We start from the raw sequence: 26,968 nt of genomic DNA on the forward strand, positions 1-26,968 counted from the left end.
CTTCCTGTTCGCAACAAGAGTGCTGTTGCACTGCAGGCTCCGCCCCCCGCTCCCAAAGGGAAACACGGCAGCCATGTTGGCTTCATCATTTGTGTGATGCATTTGCGTAGCGTTACCCTCACAGCAGAGCACTTGCATATGCTATTTTTTGCACCCGTTTAATTTTCAGAAGCTGGATGCTCACTGAGGTGACTCAGCACAAGGGCCTTCAACTCGCCACTATCGCGGCTGTGCCCAGTCCTGGATTCAAACCTGAAAAAACAAAGAATGAATAAAATAACGATCTCGCACATCCGCGGTTATTTAAAGAATAGAGTTCGGAGAAAAGGGAACGCACTCGTTTTCAGCGTGATTTTTCTCTTTCGCTCCCGCTTTGGAACGCTCGGGTGTTTTTTTGTGGAGTCGCCTGGTCACCGCTGTACCCTCTGCTCACCCTGCACATCCCGCTATCCCGCCACGTCCGCTCCCACTGCAGGACTCGCGCACCGCAGTGGGAGCAGGCGGACTGCAGGCCCCAGCTGGCCAGTAGAGGGCGCTGTTGAGCAGTGAGACGAGAAGAATCACGCCGCCCCCGCCCCACTGTCGCCCCCTTCTGGCTGCATGGGTGGTGCCTCTACAACAACAACATGGCCGACGCTGCCTCTCTAAATCAGACAGACCCGCTGGAGGAGAACTGAAGCACCAGACACAGAGCTGAAAATCCCCACACCCGCGGGGGGGCGGGGGGGGGTGCGCTGGACTCCACAGCCCCTCGCTGCCTCAGAGAGGAGGGGCTCTGTCTGTCTGTGGGGGAGGGGAGGGGAGGGGGCGCCTCGAGGGGAAACGCTGATTTTGAGCTCTTAAAGAGCCCGCTCGGCTGCTCGATACGCTGGCCGCGCGCGGTGAGGTGGGGGGGGGGGCGAGTGGGCGGGGGGGCGGAGCACTGTTTATCAGCTCCACAGCAGCGGCGTTTCAGACGCCAGACTAATTACAGGGGGGAGAAGCCGTTCATCGCGCGCCGTTCCGCCCGCCAGTCAGCTGCCTCCGCGTGCAGCCGGCCCAGCCCAGTGCAGGCCTGCAGCCCGCCGCCACGGTCACGCGTGTGCAGAACACGCAGAGGAACACGCTAACCAGCGCACACACGCAGAGGAACACGCTAACCAGCGCACACACGCAGAGGAACACGCTAACCAGCGCACACACACAGAGGAACACGCTAACCAGCGCACACACACACACAGAGGAACACGCTAACCAGCACACACGCAGAGGAACACGCTAACCAGCACACACACACAGAGGAACACGCTAACCAGCGCACACACACACACGCAGAGGAACACGCTAACCAGCGCACACACACACAGAGGAACACGCTAACCAGCACACACACACACACACACACACACACACAGAGGAACACGCTAACCAGCACACACGCAGAGGAACACGCTAACCAGCACACACGCAGAGGAACACGCTAACCAGCACACACACAGAGGAACACGCTAACCAGCGCACACACACACACAGAGGAACACGCTAACCAGTGCACACACACACACACAGAGGAACACGCTAACCAGCACACACACACACACACACACACACACAGAGGAACACGCTAACCAGCACACACACACACACACACAGAGGAACACGCTAACCAGCACACACACACAAACACACAGAGGAACACGCTAACCAGCACACACACACACATGCAGAGGAACACGCTAACCAGCGCACACACACACACACACACACACACACACACACAGAGGAACACGCTAACCAGCACACACACACACACACAGGAACACGCTAACCAGCGCACACACGCAGAGGAACACGCTAACCAGCACACACACACAGAGGAACACGCTAACCAGCGCACACACACAGAGGAACACGCTAACCAGCACGCACATGCAGAGGAACATGCTAACCAGCACACACACACACACACATGCAGAGGAACACGCTAACCAGCACACACACACACAGAGGAACATGCTAACCAGCATGCACACGCAGAGGAACATGCTAACCAGCACGCACACGCAGAGGAACATGCTAACCAGCACACACACACAGAGGAACATGCTAACCAGCACACACACGCAGAGGAACATGCTAACCAGCACACACACACACACACAGAGGAACATGCTAACCAGCACACACACGCACAACACAACACACACAGAGGAACACGCTAACCAGACACACACACGCACACACACACACACACACACAGGGAACACGCTAACCAGCCACACGCACACCACACGCCACACACACACAACACCACACAACACGCAGAGGAACTGGCTAACAGAAGCACACACACACAGCAGAGGAAAATGCTAACCACCACACACACACAGAGGAACCCGCTAAGCACACTACGCCACACGCCAGAGGAAGCTAAGCAGCACACACACACACACACACACACAAAGGAGCACGCTAACCAGCACACACACACACGCAACACACCCCAGAGGTACACGCTAACCAGCACACACACAACACACCACACACCACACCACAGAGGAACACATAACAGCACACACCACACCAGGAAACGCTAACCAGCGACCAGTCACACACCACAGAGGAACACGCTACCAGCACACACACACACAGAGGAACAGGCTAACCAGCGCACACACGCAGAGGAACACGCTAACCAGCACACACACACACACACACACAGGAACACGCTAACCAGCGCACACACAGAGGAACACGCTAACCAGCACACACACACACACACACAGAGGAACACGCTAACCAGCACTCACACACACACACACACACACACAGAGGAACACGCTAACCAGCACACACACACACAGAGGAACATGCTAACCAGCACACACACACACACAGAGGAACACGCTAACCAGCGCACACACACACACACACACACATGCAGAGGAACACGCTACTCAGTGGGAAGTCGCTAACCAGCTTTACATTGCTGGGTACAGGAGACGGTAAAAGCCACAGACTCACACAGATCAGCCCTGCTCCAGGGGTCTATAATACCTGCCACATTGTGTGCATTACACACAAATCTTGTGTTGCCAAAAAATGGAATTCTCAGGAAGAGCACGTATAAATAAATAGCCAAAACACAACGTAGCCATTACAATTACACACGTCACATGACTCAATGCTTGTACATACAGGGAAGAGACAGCGCACAGATCCACATCAGATCAGAAACGTTATCACTAAATGGTGGAAGCAGCGGCACTGTGTGCTACTTTTTTCTTTATTTGTTCATTTATCACAAAGCTCTTAACGCTCAAACTCCCACTCCTTAATAACTGCAGTGTCCTGAGGCAGATGGGCCTCGTCTACACATTTAACTAGTGCTTTTCCAGCTAGCAGCACCTGCGATTGCATTACAGAATGCATTGCAAGCACAGGCTAGCCGAAGTGCCACAAATAAGCGTACAGATCACCACGTGCGTGTGTGTAACTCCCGCTGAAGTCTGACACCCTTTGAGTCTCTCCTGCCTGGCAGCTGAAGCTAAGCAGGGCTGGACTTGATTAGAATTCCAACCGGGAATCACAAACTATTGTGATGTCATCCGCTGCTTTTATGACATAGTTAAGGGAGGAAACTGCACGGTCTGCAGAAAGGCGATCGATACCTCCCAGCCGTGTCCTCAGCGTTGCTCGGCCAAGCCGTGGTCTGCTGATGTCACAGAGGGACACCTTTAACACACGCCTCTTCCGCAGAGTCTTTTTTTACCCTGTTTTTTTTTTTTTACTCTGAGGAAGACGCTGTAGACTTTGAAGCGTCAGTACCACCCCGTTCATTAAAACGGTGTCTTTTGCCCTGAGCAATGTGTGCACTGGTGTTCCTTATTTTGGGCCTGTCCCAGTGAAGTGTCCGGGTCAGGAGTTTTTTACTCTAGTTTGACCGTCCTGGCCATTGAGCACCTGCCCAGTCCTCTGTTATTCAGCTGGTTTAAAGCGCACTGGGCATCTTCATCACTGCATTTATCCACTTAGACACATGGGCACCGCAGAGGCATAGATTTGGATGGATGTAAAAATGCGATGTTCATATTTTAACATGCGGCAGGTTACACTATAACGAGGGCCACAGGTAGTGCGTTTAGCTCCTTAAGCGGCCCGCGGGCTGAGAACGCTTCAGAACCACAGAACCATGGCACCCAAAGCCCTAAAATAACATCCTTACCCCAGCGCATCCTTACCCCAGCGCATCCTTACCCCAGCGCATCCTTACCCCAGCGCATCCTTACCCCAGCGCATCCTTACCCCAGCGCATCCTTACCCCAGCGCATCCTTACCCCAGCGCATCCTTACCCCAGCGCATCCTTACCCCAGCGCATCCTTACCCCAGCGCATCCTGCACCCCAGCGCATCCTTACCCCAGCGCATCCCGTACCCCAGCGCATCCTTACCCCAGCGCATCCTGCACCCCAGCGCATCCTGTACCCCAGCGCATCCTGTACCCCAGCGCATCCTGTATCCCAGCGCATCCTGTATCCCAGCGCATCCTGTACCCCAGCGCATCCTGCTCCCCAGCGCATCCTGTACCCCAGCGCATCCTGCTCCCCAGCGCATCCTGCACCCCAGCGCATCCTGCACCCCAGCGCATCCTGTACCCCAGCGCATCCTGCTCCCCAGCGCATCCTGTACCCCAGCGCATCCTGCTCCCCAGCGCATCCTGCACCCCAGCGCATCCTGCACCCCAGCACATCCTGCTCCCCAGCGCATCCCGTACCCCAGCGCATCCTGCTCCCCAGCGCATCCCGTACCCCAGCGGAGTACAAGCCTGAGCTACGTGCGCTTATTTATCCTTCTGCTCATCCGCTTTGCACTAGTGATGGCATGTGAGTATTTGTGAGCTTTGCACTAGTGATGGTGTGTGAGTATTTGTGAGCTTTGCACTAGTGATGGTGTGTGAGTATTTGTGAGCTTTGCACTAGTGATGGTGTGTGAGTATTTGTGAGCTTTGCACTAGTGATGGTGTGTGAGTATTTGTGAGCTTTGCACTAGTGATGGCGTGTGAGTGTGAGCTTTGCACTAGTGATGGCGTGTGAGTATTTGTGAGCTTTGCACTAGTGATGGTGTGTGAGTATTTGTGAGCTTTGCACTAGTGATGGTGTGTGAGTATTTGTGAGCTTTGCACTAGTGATGGTGTGTGAGTGTGAGCTTTGCACTAGTGATGGCGTGTGAGTGTGAGCTTTGCACTAGTGATGGCGTGTGAGTATTTGTGAGCACACACATTTTTTAGCTTGATTACTATTTTACTGTTTCCTCTGTTAGTCCTTCCCTGTGTCGGCTGTGATTGGGTAATTCTGCATTCATTTCCTGACCTGTGCCTTTTATGTTCTCAATGAATAAAGAAATTAATAGAATGTGTCTGATTCACAAAAAACCACAAGCAAGATTTCCTACACATATAAAGCTAAAATTTTAAAACCAATTTCACACCTTTGAATTATAAGCAGTTTAAATGAATGCGTAAATGAAAGCTTCCCTGCGGTTTCTTTTGGATTCAAACAGCAAACGCACATTTACAGCGAGTCTAAAAGCACAGACTGTGTAGGCTGCAGTGTGCGCCGTAGCGGGAGGTCAGTTCCCACGGCATGCAGCAGTCAGAATGCCCTGAAGCAGATTCAGAAGTTTTTGAAACGGTTTTGTTATTTTACTTGAGGAGCAGATAAAATAAACATGACATCCTGCAAACTGAAAAGACTTGGCAGCTGTCTTCTGGACAACCTTGAATATTGTTTCCCTCTGTCCCTCAAACATAATGTTACTACTCAGAGGTACTTTAAGGACAATACTTTAAGGACCCCCGTAATAATAGTAGTAGTAATGGAAGTAGCAGTAGTTGTCGTGGCAGAAGAAGGCGAATGTGATTGAATCGCTTCCTTTTTCTGGGATTGACAAACAGGCACGGCTGTAGTCCGTGTCTTAATTTAAGGTTTTGCTCACCTGCGGTTGAGCAGCGCGAGGAGCTCCCCGGCGTGGTACAGGTCGTTGCGCGTCACTTGGCTGAAGCGGAAGGAGTTGAGGTTGCAGAAAGTGACGACCGGGAACATCATCATAGGCGCCATCACCTCGTCCAGTTTGGTGACGTGCGGGTACTCGAAATAGAACTGGACGCGGTCAATACACACGCAGATCAGGAAGGCCAGCGAGCCCAGGAAAAAGGCGACCCAGAGACAGCGCTTGACGAACGCCCGCTCGTAGGAGAAGATGTGGGATATGCCGTGCAGCGTGGAAACACCGGCGAAGACTTCTATCGGAGGCGGTTGGTGGCAGTCCATCTGGTCCGCTTCCTCTTTCAGATCCATTGTCATCAGCAGCAAGTTTATTGAGCAGTTTACGCTGAAGAAAATAAAGGTTGTGGGAGAACTGGTTACTCGTGAATTAGCGCGCGCCCTTTTTTATGTGGCAGCAAGTATGCGCTGTCCGAAAGAGTCGCGCGAACGAGCTACCTCAGATTAATTTGCGTAAGAGAAAGCCACAGGTCTCTTTTGTTCATACACTGCCGTGACTCATCGGCACGGCCGCTTTCTCTTCCACCCATGAGCTAAATTGGGCGGCAAGGCTAGGGCAGTGTTTACCAATGATGATATTATGTGTTGAGCCACAGTAATTCATCATTTGATATAATGCAGCGCAGCTTCGGCGGTTCAGTGATGGGATTCCCATGCGCGACGCTGCCAAGCCAAGGGGCACTGAGAGGCGCTTCCCCCATGATTAAAAAACAACTGCCGACATGCACATGAACAATCTGTGCAATTATGTTAAAATATCTCACACATATACAATAAAAATATAAGAAAACAGTACATAACTGTAAAAATAATAATCATAATAATATCAACAACAACAACAACAATACAATTGTAATAACAGTCCACCTATAGTACACACTAAATAATCGAAGCCACAAGTATGCCAATAACAATAACTTGCTGACCTTGGTGTCGCTAATCAAGCCAAGCTCGCCGTCCTGTGAAAAATCAAACCGCAACGTGGAGAACAGTGAGCCGCCAGGAGAGGAAATAGCCACGGAGCACCGGTGGCGTTTATTTCCACCTCCGATGAGTCAGGAGATTCAGTCCCCAGAAAGCCGCAACATTCCGCTCGCGCAGTCCGGTGACCGAAGAGCGACAGGGATGGTCCGGTAATGCCGTTTTATCACAACCACTTCACCACGGTCTCGTTCAGCGAGGCGCAAAATAGGCTACACGAAGCGAGATGAGATGACAAGCGGCAGAACAATGACTGCGAGCCTTCGGATGTGGCGGGAGGAAAGGTAGGCTATCTGGCTGCGGTTTGTTAATTCTGCCACGAACCGAGAGGAGCGCGTGATTGGTGGGTGTGCATGTTTACGAAACCGGTGTGTGTGTGGAGGAGAAGGGAGGTGCGCCGAAACCCCCTAATCAAAAGACCCTACCCACAGGTCGGTTTTGCTATGATGGTGAGGTCATATGCGTTGCTCGCCTTTCCGGCGTTCGTTAAGCGGTCGCGGTTTCCAGATTGAACTTGACAGTCGAACGCGGGGAGGGAGGTGTTAAAGCGAAGGGAGCAGAGGGAAGACTTCCACGCGCTGCGACCCTACTTTATGCGCGCGGAGGGGGAGTAGGAGGGGGAGGGGGTGATAAGGGGGAGGGCGACTGGATGCGAGGGTGGAGACGCAGCACCACTGAAATACGGCGATTCCTCAGGCTGATGTGAGCCTTAAAATAGTTCCGCAGGTTAGATACGCAGCGACGACTCACTTAACCCAGCGTGACCTCCCCCCTCTCCCCACGTGCACACGTAATAAAATAAAAACATCACTGAACGCGAGGTTCGCCGGGATGCGGAGCAGTACCTTATTGGCACCGTAACGTCTTTGGCAGCGTACCGCCGGCCCATTTGAAAAATAGAAAATTTGTTGTACGTGTTCTGATTTAGGAGAGATGGTGGGGGGGGGGGGAGGGGGGCTGTCGAATGTGCCTTGAGAAACCTACCGCCTGCGGGCGAAGGTAACCCACCCATGAAATTGCTCAGTACGTCGTCCTTAACCCTCATTTGTCATCGCATCGACGGCAGCGTCCTGCCGCTGTCAGGACAATCGATAGCAATTAAAGATTGACTGTAAATGCCGGTGGTTCTGTGTCACGTTTTTTTTTTGGCCCCCCACCTGTAGAGATAAGTTTTTTGTTTTCCTCAATTCTCTGACTTCTCGCGACGAAACGACTGCGATTGGTGTGAATTTAATAAGGAGAGCCTCACCGCTGTACACACGCAGGGCAGTCTGTTCGCCGAGGCTACAGGATTTATGAAGAACATGACCCGCGAGCGGGAGTTCCCATACCGAGGCTCAGTGCTCCATCAACGCCTTGAGAACACATTAATATTTATAATACCTCTGGGGGATACGGTGCTGCCGGACTGCTGAAATTAGAACGTGTGTATACCGTCCAGCCCCCATCAGGACTGATATAAGGCAGGGTATTAATACTCTGCTATTAATAGGACATTAATACATAATTACGACTGTCATAACAAAATATTTATTACTGTGCATTAAAAATGCACCACGCATAGCTAAGTGCAGCAGGGCAGCGGGACCTGGATGCCGTTTGATGAAAGCGAGTTTAACATGACACCGCAGCGAGGGGATATGAGCGCTGTGTGACGTCACACACGCGCGCTGGAGACGGCAGGAAGACAGACGTGCCGTCGTCCCGCGTATATATATATTATAAGAATGAAGGAAGACGACGCAGGCCTTATCCCCGTGAGACAAGCCAGTGACAATACGGGTGTGGGCAAAATGTCCTCCGCTGCCTCTCTCTCCCTAAAACACACACTCTCTCTCTCTCTCTCTCTCTAGATAACAGATCTATTTCATGTTAATCACTGGGCCATGGGTGCCACCTGCAGCTGTGGCAGGATTGTTTGGGATGGTGGCGTATGGCAGAGTGTTAATACAGAGCAGAGGATTTGGGCCTGTGTGTCCTTTTGGAGGAAGTTAGCTTTGGGTGGGGGGTGGGGGGTGGCCAGGCTGATCAAGAAAGACAGAGCACTAAACTGCACAGGAAAGGAAATCAGGAGACGACTGAATGAGATGATTGTGTGTGACGGAAGCCATCTTTGGGCCGGAGGGGAACAGCTGAAGCTGTATCGGGGGGGGGGGGGGGGTGTTCCCCCTGATTCTGAGGTACTCCCTGTCCCAACACGACATGATTCTCCCCGTTACACAAACAGAGGCTCCTCTGAGCTCCCGTTCCTGCAGTTTGGCTGGGTCAGTAACCAGCAGGAGCAGCCGGTATATACGGCCTGTCCTGAGAGGTTTGCCGCTGAACCTATCAGATGAGTTATTAATAATGAAGTGGCCATTTCTCCCTGGTAAAGGCCACCGGCTGGCCGTTTGGAAGGGTGATGCTGCCCTGAGGACAGGTCTAGTGAGAGACAGAGGACTCCCCCTTCCACCCCCCCGCGTGACCACATGATAAGGACACGACCCCGTCTACTACCCTGTCCATCATGGATCACCAGCCCGGGCAAACATCCTCAAACGCCCCAGCCGGTGGACGCCGGTACACTCTGGCCTGAGTGATGGACGCAGGTACACTCTGGCCTGAGTGATGGACGCAGGTACACTCTGGCCTGAGTGATGGACGCAGGTACACTCTGGCCTGAGTGATGGACGCAGGTACACTCTGGCCTGAGTGATGGACGCAGGTACACTCTGGCCTGACTGATGGACGCAGGTACACTCTGGCCTGAGTGATGGACCGTACACTTGGCCGATGAGCAGTACACTCTGGCCTGAGTGATGGACGCAGGTACACTCTGGCCTGAGTGATGGACGCAGGTACACTCTGGCTTGAGTGATGGACGCAGGTACACTCTGGCCTGACTGATGGACGCAGGTACACTCTGGCCTGAGTGATGGACAGGTACACTCTGGCCTGAGTGATGGACGAGGTCACTCTGGCCTGAGTGATGGACGCAGGTACACTCTGGCCTGAGTGATGGACGCAGGTACACTCTGGCCTGACTCTGGCTGATGATGGACGCAGGTACACTCTGGCCTGAGTGATGGACGCAGGTACACTCTGGCCTGAGTGATGGACGCAGGTACACTCTGGCCTGAGTGATGGACGCAGGTACACTCTGGCCTGAGTGATGGACGCAGGTACACTCTGGCCTGAGTGATGGACGCAGGTACACTCTGGCCTGACTGATGGACGCAGGTACACTCTGGCCTGATGTGGATTTGGAGCACCTGCTGAGGTGGACAGGTCATCTGGCCTGACTGGTGATGGCGTGACACCGCTACCAGTTATCTGGCACGACGATGACGCAGGACAGCGAAACTGCAGATGAATGGGAGACGAGAGAGAGAGGAAGACGAAGCAGAGAGAGAGAAACCAGAAGAGAGAGAAGGAGACGCGAGAGAGAGAGAGAGGAGAGAGAGAGAGCAGAGAGAGAGAGGGAGAGAGAGAGAGAGAAGAGAGAGACGGGGAGAGAGAGGAGGAGAGAGAGAGAGAGAGGAGAGGAGAGAGGAGAGAGCGAGAGAGGAGAGAGAGAGGAGAGAGAGAAGCAGAGAGAGAGAGGAGAGAGAGGAGCAGAGAGAGGAGAGAGAGAAGCAGAGAGAGGGGAGAAAGGAGCAGAGAGAGGAGCAGAGAGAGAGAGGAGCAGAGAGATAGAGGAGCAGAGAGAGGAGCGGAGAGAGAGAGGAGCAGAGCACCAGGACAGCTGCGGAGCATGAAAGAGTGCAGCCTTTCCCAGATGCTTCATTAGCGGCATCAGGAAGGCGGGGAAAAGGGAATATTTTGGGGTCATGGGGGGGTGGGGGCTAGGGAACAGATCACACACATCTCCCGTTTACGTTTTCACAGCATTCGCAATTATTCATATCTCCAGTGCAGGCGAGCGAAGGAGGCAGCGGGAAGAGAAATGACCTCTGACCCCCTGAAAGCACATCGCCGGCTCTTACGCGCCCGAGGGGCACTGACTTCTGGGTAAATTACCGGAGAGCGTGCGGCCAGCTAATGTCCCTCTCTCCCAGCTTTCACAGAATGAGCCGTACTCACCGCTGAGGACACCCACGCCATGTCCAGCCAGGTATGCCCCCCCCCGCCCCGCGCCCACACCCCCCGCCCAGGTCCATTTCCAAACCCTACATTTAATCTCATTCTTTAGTGAGAGCACCAGTCACAATTCAGTTAGGAGGCAACTGAATGGTCTTCAATATTTTCTCTAATTTAAGCTTAATCTAGAGGTGCATGTACAGCATTTACACCATACAATGTTTCCTCAATTTAATGAACAAATTAAAGGGGAAAAAATAACATGCCCAGCCTGATCCCCCTCCCCTCCCCTACACACACCACCCTCACCGAATCTCTGGAGCACAGTATTTCTGAGGTCCTGGCTACACCCCTGTGAACAGCCTGTGTGGTTTTACACATTAAGGACTTAAACGACGGGATGTGCAGCCATTTTCTCTCACCACAGTAATTCACCAGTGAAATAAACAAGAATGGGTAACCATGTTATCATGACAAATAATAACAGTAATAAGATTTTTTTTAAATCCATCACTTTATCACAACCAAAAATTCCCCAGCTGAGCCCCCTGCCGTTTCTGCAGGCTTGTCTGAGGCTAATCTTACAGGCCTGTGCGTTTTTACTGAGTAACATGACTGTGTTCAAAACATGTAAAAAAAAATTTTTTTAATGTATAATTCGTTTTACCACACCTCCATGTCTAGACTAGGAGAACACATTATGCTACTTTCAACACAGTCTTTCAGAAAGCGTCCCTCGGGAGCTCATAAATTGTATTTATGTAACACAAAAGTAGTAACTATGAAACTAAATGAGTAGTAACACAAAAAGAGCGTTGGATATTGACATCCTTTTCGAGAGTGGCTATAAACGAAAAACAGAAGTCTGGGACTGTGGAAACTTAAAAGGGAAAAAACACTCAAACCCTGACCTTAAAATGCTCTTTCTGGCACAGTTACCATTTACACTTGAACATTTTGTGATTTAGCAGGTGCTTTTAGCCAAAACAAAGTTGCATTTCTCATGGTAGGCAAACACCATGTAACGGAGCGAACCCTCCCGTTCCTGCCGGGACACTATTTTTTTTTTTTTTTTTTAAACGATCGGGTTTTAACTGTGTATCTGCTTATGGTAGCGGGTGTTTGGCGAGTACGTTGCTCTCATAAATGTAATACGCACAATTTGTTTGCCGGTTTGCCAACTCAACCACATTCGCTATTGTACATCTGTTCACCACCATAATGTACTGCAAATACGTTAAACATACACATCTTGTTTCAAACATTACATTTATTAATTTTAGTATACCATGTTCGATCAGTGCAATGTTAGGAGTTGCTACTAACCGTTGTTCCATTTTTTCCATGTTCAAACTGGAATGACGTAATCCGAATGTCACGATTCTGGGCAATTTTATTGGAAGCGCTGGACAAGAAGAAGTGGCTATTTTAGACGGGGGGAGACCGTAAAGTGTATTCGGTAATATTTTCTCGTACCCAATTACACATGTAATTATTATATATAAAGTAGCAACTGATAATACATATATAAAGATTTCTATATGTAAAAATATACTGTCATTTCTTCTGTGAGATAATTGAATATTGTATGGAAATGGTATAAACCGATAATGTGTAGTATATAAGCAGGTAATTTGCTGTCAGTAGTGTGGGCATAATGTGTATAAATGATGTGCTGATTTTTTTGTGTGTGTTTTGTATATGTATACAAATATTTGTATAATAGTTGGAGGCACTTATGTAAATAAAACACCGCACTTGGGTTGCACAAGTTTGAGTCTCATCACCATGTTCACAGTAAAATCTGCTGACCAACCATCCTTGTAACACACAAAAATCTATAAGTGCCATGTACAGTCATATTAGTGCCACAGTAAAATTACTGCCACAAGACCAGTGCGATGAAGAGGAAAAAGGGTTTGTTTTATTTTTTTAAATAGAAGCACTGATGTGTGCTCTGAATAGATGAGTTCTGAGAGGTTTGTGGAGAACAGCCAGTGAATCTGCCTTCCTGACTGACTGGGGAAGGTCACTCCACTGTCAGGGGGAAGGGGGGAGGACAGCTGGGGCCCTTCCAAAAGCTAAATGAGTCTGACCCCGCCCCCCCTCAGATTGGCAGCGGTTTGACAGACAGCTGCTGGCCCTGACGCCACCTGCCAACGCAAGAGGATCGCACCCGCGCCACACCTGCACTAAACCTGCACCAAACCTGCGCCACACCTGCACTAAACCTGCGCCACACCTGCACTAAACCTGCGCCACACCTGCTCCACACCTGCACCAAACCTGCACTAAACCTGCGCCAGACCTGCACCAAACTGACACCTGCACCAAACCTGCGCCACTGCTCCACACCTGCACTAAACCTGCACTAAACCTGCGCCAAACCTGCACCAAACCTGCACTAAACCTGCGCCACACCTGCACCAAACCTGCACTAAACCTGCGCCAAACCTGCACCAAACCTGCACTAAACCTGCGCCACACCTGCACCAAACCTGCGACACACCTGCGCCACACCTGCACTAAACCTGCGCCACACCTGCACCAAACCTGCGACACACCTGCACTAAACCTGCGCCACACCTGCACCAAACCTGCACTAAACCTGCGCCAAATCTGCACCACACCTGCTCCACACCTGCACCAAACCTGCGCCACACCTGCGCCACACCTGCACCAAACCTGCACCAAACCTGCTCCACACCTGCACCAAACTTGCTCCACACCTGCACCACACCTGCACCACACCTGCTCCAAACCTGCTCCACACCTGCACCAAACCTGCTCCACACCTGCTCCAAACCTGCTCCAAACCTGCTCCACACCTGCTCCAAACCTGCTCCACACCTGCACCACACCTGCGCCACACCTGCACCAAACCTGCTCCAAACCTGCTCCACACCTGCACCAAACCTCCAAACCTGCGCCACACCTGCTCCACACCTGCTCCACACCTGCACCAAACCTGCAGACAAGCCGCACGACCCCTACGGATCACCTGTGCCTGAAGGCTCACAGAAAAACAGAAATCTGGCCCATTTGAAAGACCAAGAAATGCGTTCTCTTTTCAAATCACATCTTTATCTTGCCATCGCGAGAGTGTTTATTTTTATTTTTATCTTTTAGCAGAGCAAGATGAGACCACTCTCACTCAGTTTTTCTGAATCCAGCATTGTAGTCAGTCGAGAAAGGAGTTTTACGCCACAAACAGAAATCCTCACCTCTTATACAAGAAGAATCAAGGTGAGCAAATGCAATCAGTATTTAGCCTCTGAAAGAGGTTTTAACCAATTTAACCAATGAGAGAGCTGGGGAACTTAACCAATGAGAGAGCAGGACAATTTAACCAATCAGAGAACAGGAGAACTACCTGAGGTTCACATCAGGTAAACAGGGTAGCACACAATGCCTTCACCTATTACAATAGCAAAATGAGCAGAAACAAATGTTGGCTTGAAACCTAGAGGTTGCAGGTTTGATTCCCCCCTGAGCACACTAAAATTAAGTAAAATATCCAACTGTATACATGCACTCAAAGCCTACATTTTTTGCAATGTAAAAATGAACTCTTGTAAACAAACTGAGCCAATGAGTGGGGCATAAAGAGACTGAAACAAAAACATAAGCAGCTGGCCAGTTAGAATTTTAAATACCACTAATAAGGTTATTCTGTAAATGTTACGGTGCTTTGAATTTGTCCCTAAACTGATTAAAGCATTCAGAAAGCGCTGAGGGGTGTGAATAAAATGGAACGGTTTGACCCAAACCTTTTTATTTAAACGCAGGTGGAGGTGAGCTTTCTGTTCTACCCATGCAGGCCTGGGGGGAATCCAGGAAAAGGCTATCTGCCTCTGCGGCTCGGTTCCTCTCGGCCCGAATGCAGTGGGCAATTAGACCCCAAAAACTGCCCACTCCTGCCTCATCTGGAGCTCCTGATTAGGCCACAGGGGGATTCCTGCAGAACCACAGAACCAAAATGGCTCCTGTCTCTGAGCCAAGATGGCGTTCCTGTCCCCTGGCAGTGAAGGGTACTCTTGAATGTTGCTGCAGCTCCCCGGGACAGAAATTAAACAGCAGTCCAGTGCCATCTGCCAGTTTCAGCGTCCTTTTACCTTCCCTGAACATAAGTTATTTGTTGCTAGGTAACGGTGCAAAAGTTAGTAACTAGCTATACAGCTAATACAACATAGTAAACTGCAAAATATTTTTTTATTATTATTATTATTATTATTTAATCTTGGGTAGATAAAATTCTTAGATATAATTCACCCGAGACAGTGGGGATTCTACACTTTTTACAGAAGGGGAGGGTGATATGATGATTATTTTATGAATTACAAGTATGACACACATAACGGCATCTGTTAGCTAGTTATTGAATTCTCCCTCTCCCAGTTGATGCAGATCAATAGCATCATTTATAATCTAGTTGTGAAAACAGAACCCTTTCACACAAAATGTTCTACAGAGTGATTAGATCTCCCCCAATCACAGCACAAACACACGTACACACAAACACACACACACCATACACACACAGTACACACACACACCACACGCACACACACACTACACACCACATACACTACACAAGCACATACACTACACACACACATACACAATACACACCACCTACACTACACACACACATACACAATACACACCACATACACTACACAAACAAACACACTAACACAAAAAATATTTGTTCCCTGACCATTGAACAAAAAAGACCCACCAGATCAACGGCACACAACACACATTAATACAAATGTAGGAACAAAATAAGCAGCAGCTTCTTTTCGAGAAGAAAAAGGATAAGAATTACTGTCCGTTTTAATTTTTAAAACTGAGAAGTCCCAAGATGGCTGACTGTTAGGTATCATATATAACATAATGTATCAGATTCATGGATCTTTGGAGAGACGAGGTAAATGGTTTCATAATGTCTGCTTATTTCATCAGTAACCATTTGTTTCAGGCATTTGATAATAAGATATAACTAAAGATGTAAATTTAAAAAAACCTTTCAAATGCAGCAGTACATACTGCGTGCATGTCTGGCTTTCCACTTCATCCTTCATTTCATCTGCAGTTTTTGAAAGTTTGCAAGAGGCACTGAACTTTTATTGGGTTCCCAGAGTAAAAAATAAATGTAAAAACTGCTGCTCTCTTGAGTTAAAGACATCCAGGCCTGTGAGCATGTGAGATTAAACATGAATTTAAAGGTGTGCTTTCATAAAAGAACCTGCCGATCCAGCAGTTTCAGGCTCCTGCAGAAGCTGAACTAGATGATAACCTCTCAAATTAAAATAAAAAATAAAACTTTTTAAACCGTTATCTTTCCATTTAATACACATCAGCACAGGCCCTGAGACTCAAGTTTTGTAAGACAAAAAATATCCTGAATTTCAAAGACCATATTCAGAGTGGGGGGGGGGGGTGTGGGAATGTCTCAGTGACAAAAGAACTGAACAATGAGACTCCTGGTTGCAATTAAACTGGAAATAAATTGCAATTAAGTCACTCTAATCTGCAGATTATAGCAAAAAGGCAGGGAGGGGAGGCTAAGAACTGTGAGCAATGGCAGCAGCTCCATCTGGCCCCGATCAGCGCTCTCTGCAGAATAACCTCCAACACCCCGCCTTTTTCCCACTACTGTTTTCCCCTTATATAAGAATACATATGTGTGTGTGTGTGCGCACGTGTGTGTGTGAGTGTGAGTGTGTGAGTGTGTGTGCGTGTGTGTGTGTGTGAGTGTGCATGTGTGTGTGTGTGTGTGTGTGTGTGAGTGTATATGTGTGTGTGTGTGTGCATCTGTGCGTGAGTGTGTGAATGTATGTGTATGTGTGTGTGTAATGTGTGTGTTTGTGTGACTGTCTGCCTGTGTAATGCGTGTTTGTGTGTCTGTCTGTGTGTGTAATGTGTGTGTGTCTGTGTGAGTGTGTGTGCATCTGTGCATGCGCGTCTGTGCGCACGTGTGTGTGTGTATGTATATGTGTGTGTGTGTAATGTGTGTGTTTGTGTGTCTGTCTGTGTGTGTAATGCGTGTGTGTGTATGTGTATGTGTATGGGTGTGTGTATGTGTAATATGTGCGTGTGTGTCTGTGCGTGTGTGTGTGTGTTTTGGCTCAGAGCTGCCACTGACAGAAGAAATAAGATTAATACAGTATTCCAGACTTGACTCTATCACACTGCCAGTTTAAAATCTGATTAAGTTTTGTTAATCTCTGCTAGACAAGGGGAACGGTGTCTGCATTTAATTAGCCGTGAGAAAATTACATTTGAGCATCTTTGACATTTCCCAGATTCTGATGGTGAGATGTGAAATGCACACACACACACACACACACACACACACATGCACATTAGCTCTCTCTCACACACACACGCACACACACACTCTCTCTCGCATTCATACACACACACACACACACACAGCCCTGTTCCCCTCTCTGTACAGCCCTGTTCCCCTCCCTGTACAGCCCTGTTCCCCTCCCTGTACAGCCCTGTTCCCCTCTCTGTACAGCCCTGTTCCCCTCTCTGTACAGCCCTGTTCCCCTCTCTGTACAGCCCTGTTCCCCTCTCTGTACAGCCCTGTTCCCCTCTCTGTACAGCCCTGTTCCCCTCCTGTACAGCCCTGTTCCCGTCCCTGTACAGCCCTGTTCCCTCTCTGTACAGCCCTGTTCCCCTCCTGTACAGCCCTGTTCCCCTCCTGTACAGCCCTGTTCCCTCCCTGTACAGCCCTGTTCCCTCCTGTACAGCCCTGTTCCCTCCCTGTACAGCCCTGTTCTCCCTCCCTGTACAGCCCTGTTCCCTCTCCTGTACAGCCCTGTTCCCCTCCCTGTACAGCCCTGTTCCCCTCCTGTACAGCCCTGTTCCCTCTCCTGTACAGCCCTGTTCCCTCCTGTACAGCCCTGTTCCCCCCCTGTACAGCCCTGTTCCCTCGTCCCTGTTCACAGCCCTGTTCCCTCCCTGTACAGCCCTGTTCCCCTCTCTGTACAGCCCTGTTCCCCTCTCTGTACAGCCCTGTTCCCCTCCCTGTACAGCCCTGTTCCCTCCCTGTACAGCCCTGTTCCCCTCCCTGTACAGCCCTGTTCCCCCGCCCTCCCTGTGACAGCCCTGTTCCTCCCTTACAGCCCTGTTCCCTCTCTGTACAGCCCTGCTTCCCTCTCTGCACAGCCCTGTTCCCCTCTCTGTACGAGCCCTGTTCCTGTCCTGTACAGCCCTGTTCCCTCCTGTACAGCCTGTCCCTCCTGTGCAGCCCTGTTCCCCTCCCAGAACAGCCTGTTCCCTCTCTGTACAGCCCTGTTCCCCTCTCTGTACAGCCCTGTTCCCCTCTCTGTACAGCCCTGTTCCCCTCCCTGTACAGCCCTGTTCCCCTCTCTGTACAGCCCTGTTCCCCTCCCTGTACAGCCCTGTTCCCCTCCCTGTACAGCCCTGTTCCCCTCTCTGTACAGCCCTGTTCCCCTCTCTGTACAGCCCTGTTCCCCTCCCTGTACAGCCCTGTTCCCCTCCCTGTACAGCCCTGTTCCCCTCCCTGTACAGCCCTGTTCCCCTCCCTGTACAGCTCTGTTATTACCGTTCCTTTAACAGAGTCTTTAGCCCGATCCTATAGCATTCCAGGTCTGCAGGTAAGACCCGCATTCCAGTTCCACATGAAGAGGAAAGGCACACTGCTGGGTGCTCAGAGATACGAGGTTTCTGCAGTGTGAGCGGTGATGTCACGCTTCTGGCAGCAGGAAAACCTGCGTCCTGTTTGCCAGCAAAGTGCTTTTAATTCCCCACAAGAAGGGCTTTTTCATTTTGACGAGAAGCACCCGCCTGTACTGCTTGTCACGTGACAGAACTGAAATCATAACAGAAGCAATTACTCAACTTTAATCTTAAAGTAAACACATTACGGCATTACAGTCCTTAACCTTTCACTAATACTGCCTCTCACCAAGTCAGACATGCATGATATATATATATATATATATATATACACTCACAGATACACACATACATGCACGCATATACAAAAACAGTATATATGTACGTACAGATTGAGAGAGGGTGGGGATTGTCTGAAATGGCCTGTTTCGGGGAGAGTAGCAGTACCCTTTACTCCACTGCACTCATCTCCCCTACCACTGCAGTCTCACACTGTCAATCTGTGCTGATCACAAATTATCCTGTTTATGCACCTGTCCCCCCCCCAGCTTGGAGGAACAGGGCGCATGAGGATGGTACCGCAGCCGACGCCCGAGAGAAGATGCTCCCGGCGAGCACGACAGAGATCGATGGACAGCACTCCCCACGGATCGATCACGCGCTAGCGAGCCTCTCCGGATCACCTTTCCCCAAGAACCCCCCCGCCACCCTCCCGAGTCTCCACCCCGCCCCCCCTCCGCCCCATTCGTTACCTTCTAGAAAACCGGCCGCAAGAAGAGAGCTGAGCTGCTGTATTGATTGCTTCCACTGCGGTTTAATTGCAATTAAATATTGTAAATAGCCATATCAGGATCGGCGTCGCTGTTGACACACACCAGCGGGCTTCGGTTACAATGGCGTATGTATGATACTTAATCCAGGGAATGAACACCAGCGTCACTCATCACGGACCCGCAACCTTCTAAACTCACATTTCGCACTGGAACCGTTAGCCTGCCCAGAAGAGCGAGCCCAGCTGCTAAAATAAGAGCTGGCACCATCAGGTCCTGGTATTGCAGATGAGCTAACGCGGGGAACGGTTCGCCCGCGGCAACGTATCCAGTTTAAAAAGGCCTGCCATTGTGAAAAATAGAGCCAGGGGTAAAAAAGCAAACAATTCAGACGGAACAAAATGGGAAAAGGCAGGGACGCTATTGTTTCATTAGCGGCACAGGGCAAGGAGAAAATCTAATTCATTCTGAAGGTGCAAACAAATTGCACTATTGATCACAGCCCCAGTGCGTCCGCGTGGCCCAGCGGCGGTTAGCGCGCGTAATCGCGACGTTTGTTTTCTTCAGACAACGCCGTTAAAAGTTCTCTCACTTTGATTTGGACACCTGCACAAACTGTACTAACCGCGAGCTACGTTTTCCATTCAGCGACGGAAGAACTGTGGAATAAGACAGTGACAGTACTTTACACCCTGCAGACGATCTGGATGCGGTCAAAAAAGGCTATTGACCAGTCAAATGCAAAGCAAGTTTAGGTGTATTGACAACAAGGTTGTAGTTTTGTTTATTAATAAATGTTTCATTGCTCGGTTTTTAAGCAGTGCACAGTGACAGGTTTTAAAGGGACATGATAATGGGACTTTATGACATTATTTTGATTTATTAGTTTTTGATTGGCCCAGACCGTTTTTTTTGTGACGAGGGACACACGAAGCAGTTCTTCACAGCCTTACGTCTGTGCAGTGGCCGGTGTCGGGGCATCGACATATTTGTCGCGAATGTTCTCTTGGACGTAGACGACACGGGGACCAGCACAAAGAGATCACACGAGCGCGCTGCGCAAACTGCAGGCGTTGAAGATGATCACAAACAGGCGCTTCCAGGGTGGGCTTTGTTTTCATCATTAAAGAACAGACTGGCATCCACAGAGCAGCAGCCTCCAGCTGAGACTGCTAGGGCACCCCTAACCCCAACTCTAAACAACAGACAGCGTTTTCTTTCTCTTTTTTCATTTTCAAAGGGTATTGCTGGAACTAATTAGAACCTGAATTGAACAAATTTGCATTCCAAATGAACGTTCCATGTGCTTGTTAAAATGACTGTTTAGAGAGAAAAATTAATCTGTTTGATCATTTTCTGGTTCATTATTTTTTATACAAGCAAATTGCATTTCCAGCCAAATGTTTTGTTGATGCAGATTTGCATACAATGCAAATGCTCGCTCGGCAGTTGCATAGTAACTGATGTTACAACTGCCGGATATTTGTGATAAAATCAAATTCAGCGATATAATAGAGACTGATACAGTGCCGCACGTACGTATGTGGACAGTGACACAAGTTTTGTTGTTTTGGCTCTGTACTACAGCACATTGGATATGACATAAAACAATGAATATGAAGTTAAAGTGCAGATGGGTTTAATTTAAATGTGTTTACATCTATATGCAGTGAGCCATGTTGGAATTACAGCCCTTTTTATACATAGTCTCCTTATTTTAAGGGACCAAAAGTTATTTGACAAATGAAGATCATCTTAAATATAGTCATCATATTTAGTAATATTTAATACTCTTCTCATCCGTCTATAAGAGTTTACTCCAGAACTAGTTTTTTTTTTTAATGTCATTTTTAACTGTCTCTAACCTGGCCTTTCTGTTCTTGATGTTCACCAGTGATTTGCGTCTTGCAGGACCCCTCTGAGGTCATGCTGGTGTAGTCTTCTCTTTATTTCAGTCTTTCGCACATCTGTGCCTGGATCCTGGAGAGAGGTCCTGATCAGTTCAGCAGCTGAAAATTGGTTTTTTTCTCACAATTGAAAGTATTCTTTGGTCATCCACTACAGTGATCTCCCATGGTCTACCAAGTAGCTTGCTATTGCTCATTACGTGTGTTCTTGCTTCTTAACGTGCCAAACAGTCGATAGACACACCCAATGTTTTGGCGGTTTCTGATGGATTTATACAGATTTTTCCACCTTGCAATGGCCTGCTTTGCTGCCACTGACACTTCTTTGGTCCTTGTGTTGAAAGACAACAACAACAACAGACTCCAAATTCCAGACCTGGAATCAACTCTAGACCTTTTCTTAGCTTTCTGGTGCATGAACTATGATGCAACAACACACCACTGGCCTAGAAACAGCTGAGAAGCTGATTGCACAATCACTTTTGGTCGCTCAAAATAGGGGGACTATGTATAACAACAAGCTGTAATTCCCACACGGATCACCCGATACGGGTGCAAATACGCTCAAATTAAAGCAGCAGGTCTGCACTGTGACCTCATGTCCACAGTTTCATTTGACATCCAGAGAGCTGGAGGACTGCACTGTATCAGTCTCTATTATGTATCCGTATTGAGCTTCACCTGGTGAATATCCTGCAGTTGTACCATCAGTTACCGTGGACCTGCCCAGCAATGGAAATTAATATGTCCACAGCATGTATTTTGGATGTTATGTAAACCATATGATTTTAAATACCCATACTGATGCACTATGTATATTCTTAAAAGTGACAAGTGTCTCATTCTGTTACGACATGGGATACTTCACTTAACTTGGTGTATTTGAAAAGCACAAACAAACTATTTCAAAGTCAGGTTGTCAAAACATGGTTTAGTCCCTAAGACCATCAGCTAGCTAGCTAATTTGTGTACGTGAAACAACATTTGGTATCTGTGGATTCTTCGTTTTGAACGGGGTGATACAGTCAACAGCTCCTTCATTGGTGACGCAGTGTACAGACGAAAGGGGTGTTCTGGGTGCCCAGAACAGTCTGTGGATGCTTCACATTCCGTCTCATCTGCTCATAATGGTCGTGAAAACTTTTTCAAAGAGCTGTGAGCGCCATCTAGTGTGGAAACATTCTATATGCACAACCGCTGCTTATGTTTTGTACAAACATTGTTCAAATAACACGTGTCGGGAAAGTTCAATGGAATCCTTTATTTCCACTTTTTTTTAACAACGAGAAGCGCCAAATGCATTGCGACTCCACAAAAAGAGAGCAATTACAGACCTGTTTGCGACAATGGGGTCCATCCACAGAACATTTCTGTGTATCCATGACAATGGGAAAACCAGCCTTCCGGTTCTGAATTGCGCGCATGCGTACGGTAAGTGATATACTCGCAGTGTTGTTCAAGATCGGGGAAAGATGGCAGCGCCCCGGAGCCTAGCGCTGTGTAGGCGCGCGGGGCCACGAGCCCTTAACGCGGTCCTGCACAGCCAGTCTCGCGTGCTGTGTCTGTCGCCGCAGCGGCGGTACGTCAGCAACACAGCGGGGAACTGTGAGTAGCCGATGCTACTTCGTTTATTCGTTCCTTTAGCATGACTCCAGGCAGTCATATGCTATCTAGAGGTCAGATTGGGTGTGCGTATGTAGCTAGCATGCTAATTCCATGCTGTTTACCACTCTCTTCGTCTCACGTCGTTCATTTGGTAGCTTGAGTTAGCTCACGTGCAACTTCAGCCAGGAACTCTACTCTTTGTTCAAAGTGATACGACTGGGTAGACGTTTTAAACATTGTAGTTCACTCTCTTGAGTCTCATTTAACTCTGTACATTTATATGTCCGTAGACTAAGGTTTTGAGGGTAAACGGGGCTGACCATTCGTGTTTTTTGTGTGGAGTTTGACTTGGCGTGTTAGCTAGCTTAGATATGGGGCATAACTTACATAACTAGCTAACTCATGGTTAACCAAGAGGTATAGCTTTAACCAGATGAAAAGCCCCTAAATGATGCAATAAAAGAAGGAGCGATTGCGTTTGCAGTGGCGAATGGTTGGTAAATAGCCATACTTGGAGCGAAATTTGTGCAAATGTGTTGCTGTAATACCGCAACACACTTGCACAAATTTCACTCCAAGTATAATTATTAATGTGTTACACTGTCGTGTAAATGCAGTGCGATATGCAAGTGCAACGTCGGGTGCTCATGTTTACACCCCACCCCTCAAACCAGGTCTGCAATTTAAACTGGACGAGCGAACCGCCCACAGCAGCCTGGACCTCTTCAAGAAGAACACGGGCGTCATTTACCGAATTCTGGGTCTGGACCCCAGCCTGGTTCTGGACAACCCCGAGCGGTTCCGGGACTGGGCGGTGGTGTTCGGGGACGGGCGCGTGGACGGCGGGCGCCACTACTGGGAGGTGACCGTGCGCAAGTCCCAGGAGTTCCGCATCGGCGTCGCGGAGGCCAGCATGTCCCGGGACGACTGCGTGGGCACCAACAGCTGCTCCTGGGTGTTCGCCTACATGCAGCGCAAGTGGTTCGCCATGACCACCAACGAGATGGTGCCCGTGTCCCTGGCGGGCAAGCCGGACAGGGTGGGGCTGCTGCTGGACTATGAGGCAGGCTGGCTGGGGCTGGTGGATATTCAGGAGCCCCTGGTGATCCACCGAATCAGGGCCCCGTTCAGGGGTCCGCTGTGTCCCGCCTTCGCCCTGTGGGACGGGGAACTGCTCACCCACTCGGACATGGAGGTGCCCCCGGGTCTGGAGTGAGACTGATACACATTCAGATTTACACCCAAAACTGTGGGAACCGGGGGTTGTGATGTCATCGGCGGTGAGGAAAGGAAGACTCGAGGATCTCGCACTGCGGTCTCCGTGCACGTGCAGAGCGGTTTCTTAGTGCTGTTCTTAGTGCTGCACACAGGTTCCCTCCTCAGTTCTGGCGCAGTGGCGAGCAGGGACTAAGTGTGGCGTGTCCATTTTGCATGTTTTCAGGTTATAATGCCCGAGTCAAACTCCTCACCCAAAGCTCATTTTCTGCCTCATCTTGTCAGGGTGTCTTTGCAATAAACTTTACATCGTGTTAAAAGATGTGCGTTACGGGAGTTGCCTCCAGGCAGTTATGAGAAAAGCCATAAAAAGTTTAACCAGTTTTTTTTTTTACATTATTTTGTTAAAGCAAATTTAAAGCATTTCACAATGTATTAATTAGGACCTTGCTTGGACCTGTTACCAGAAACATTTACATAATAAAATAAAGTGCACTACTTGTTCAGTTGTTCATCTTTATTTACAGTAGAGCAGTATGTAGCTCAGACTTACATCCATACACATTGCAGTGAGTTTTCTCCTGTTTTGGCAAGTGACCTCCAAAGCTGTTCGCTCTGTAGGGCTAAGACCTCAAAACCATTTCCCACAATCCTGCACTGTCCTCAGGGACGCATTAATGGTGATTGAGCAGCACACATCAGACTTCTAAAAGTTGCTCCCATTTCAAGAGAATTTTCTCCTGAAATTTGATGTGCTAACTGGAAAAATAATTTCGGAGCACATCAACTAACTAATGCATTAGTGTGTTCCAAGCTTTTTCAAACTCACGTGCTCCCTGGAAAAAATGTTAGCATAGCGCCCTGCTCATTACAACAGGCAGCGTTTAAATTCCCATATCACCACCAGACCTTTCATCAGGAGGGATGAGTGCAGAACCGCCTGTGCTGTGCGAGCCAGACCAGCCTGGCACAGCAGGGCATCTCAGCAGCCCAAATTCATACGAGTGAAGACGTCCGGCAAAAAGGCACAAGTCTTTGAGTAAAAGTGATTTACAAAAATGTGAAAGGCTTTGTGGCCCAGACAGGTGGCACCTGTACGCTTGGGAAACCTGACTGGGGGGACATCCAGATGAAAGCTGTACTGGCCGCAGGTGTATCCGAGGTAATCAAAGGTTCAACGTAAGACTTTTGGGACTATCAGCATTTGCTCTTGGCAGTTTTTTTGTTTGGAAGGCACTCACTGGTTTTCACATTGGCAATATTACATACATTCATACACCATCTTGCATTAAATATACAGTTAAATACGAAAGTATTGGGACAGTGTCACAATTCTTCCTGTTTTGGCTCTGTACTCCAGCACATTGGATTTGAAATAAAGCTATGAATATCAGATTTACACAACAGTAAATTATTTTACAAAACCCCAGACTAAACGCACTCAGGAACAACAGGAAAGTATGAATACAACGTGTGCAACACCAGTTGTTGGAAAAACACTGGTACATAGAGATGCATGCTAGCGTCTGTGTGTGTGTGTGTGCCTGTGCGTGCGCATTCATGTGTTTGTGTTGTGCGTGCGTGTTCATGTGTTTGTGTTGTGTGTGCGTGTGTTGTGTGCGTGTGTGAGAGTGCCTGCGTGTGTGCATGCGCGTTCATGTGCTTGTGTTGTGCGTGCGTGCGTGCGTGTGTGTGCGTGTTAATGTGTTTGTGTTGTGTGTGAGTGGTGTGTGCGTGTGTGTTCATGTGTGTGTGTGGTGCGTGCGTGTGTGTTCATGTGTGTGTGTGGTGCGTGCGTGCGTGTATGTGTGCGTGTTCATGTGTGTGTGTGGTGTGTGAGTGGTGTGTTCATGTGTGTGTGTGGTACGTGCATGTGTGTTCATGTGTGTGTGTGGTGCGTGCGTGTGTGTTCATGTGTGTGTGTGGTGCGTGCTTTGTGTGTGTGTTCATGTGTGTGTGTGTGTGTGGTGCGTGCGTGTGTGTATGTGTGCGTGTTCATGTGTGTGTGTGGTGTGTGCATGTGTGTTCATGTGTGTGTGTGGTGCGTGCGTGTGTGTGTGTGTGGTGCGTGCGTGTGTGTATGTGTGCGTGTTCATGTGTGTGTGTGGTGTGTGCATGTGTGTTCATGTGTGTGTGTGGTGCGTGCATGTGTGTGTGTGGTGCGTGCATGTGTGTGTGTGGTGCGTGCATGTGTGTGTGTGGTGCGTGCGTGTGTGTGTGCGTGTTCATGTGTGTGTGGTGCGTGCGTGTGTGCATGTGTGTTCATGTGTGTGTGTGTGCGTGCGTGTGTGTGTGCGTGTGTGTGTGCGTGTGTGTGTGTGTATGTGTGCGTGCGTGTGTGTGTGTGGTGCGTGCGTGTGTGTTCGTGTGTGTGTTCATGTGTGTGTGTGGTGTGAGCGTGTGTGTGCGTGTGTGTGTGGGTGCGTGCGTGTGTGTGGTGTGTTCATGTGTGTGTGTGGTGCGTGCGTGTGTGTGTGTGGTGCGTGCGTGTGTGTGTGCGTGTTCATGTGTGTGCATGTGTGTGCATGTGTGTGTGTGGTGCGTGCGTGTGTGTGTGTGGTGCGTGCGTGTGTGTGTGCGTGTTCATGTGTGTGCATGTGTGTTCATGTGTGTGTGGGTGTGTGTGTGTGTGTGCATGTGTGTGTGTGGTGCGTGCGTGTGTGTGCTTGTGTTGTGCGTGCGTGTGTGTGTGCGTGTGCATGTGTGTGTGTGGTGCGTGCGTGTGTGTGCA

At 49.3% G+C, this 26,968-nt stretch overlaps 2 protein-coding genes across 4 annotated transcripts in view; one reads left to right on the forward strand and one right to left on the reverse strand.

Annotated features, from left to right (window-relative positions):
* asic1a (acid-sensing (proton-gated) ion channel 1a) overlaps positions 1-22,826 on the reverse strand; it is a 115,330-nt gene extending 92,504 nt beyond the window's left edge. For 2 of the 3 annotated variants that reach the window (XM_064300385.1, XM_064300389.1), the window contains exons 1-2: positions 22,752-22,826; positions 5,974-6,369 (exon numbers count right to left, since the gene is read on the reverse strand). In XM_064300385.1, the coding sequence (XP_064156455.1) occupies positions 5,974-6,369; positions 22,752-22,774 (419 nt within the window). In that variant the 5' untranslated portion in view covers positions 22,775-22,826. Of the gene's footprint in view, positions 1-5,973; positions 6,370-6,967; positions 9,003-22,751 lie in introns of those variants that run through there. The other variant, XM_064300388.1, reaches the window with a different exon arrangement.
* A 28-nt stretch (positions 22,827-22,854) lies between these two features.
* Positions 22,855-24,743, forward strand: spryd4 (SPRY domain containing 4). The gene is made up of 2 exons (XM_064300393.1): positions 22,855-23,022; positions 23,697-24,743. Exons 1-2 carry the CDS (start codon positions 22,890-22,892, stop codon positions 24,236-24,238), a joined length of 675 nt encoding a protein of 224 aa, XP_064156463.1. The 5' UTR covers positions 22,855-22,889; the 3' UTR covers positions 24,239-24,743.
* Positions 24,744-26,968: the final 2,225 nt, after the last annotated feature.

The sequence above is a fragment of the Anguilla rostrata genome, chromosome 11 (assembly GCF_018555375.3).
Source record: "Anguilla rostrata isolate EN2019 chromosome 11, ASM1855537v3, whole genome shotgun sequence".
NCBI lineage: Eukaryota > Metazoa > Chordata > Actinopteri > Anguilliformes > Anguillidae > Anguilla > Anguilla rostrata.

Excerpts from the sequence above, each read along its gene's own strand:
- spryd4 (XM_064300393.1), top strand. The coding sequence starts at position 22,890 with ATGGCAGCGCCCCGGAGCCTAGCGCTGTGTAGGCGCGCGGGGCCACGA. Across the intron at positions 23,023-23,696 it reads CAGCAACACAGCGGGGAACT|GTCTGCAATTTAAACTGGAC; the intron begins GTGAGTAGCCGA and ends CCCTCAAACCAG.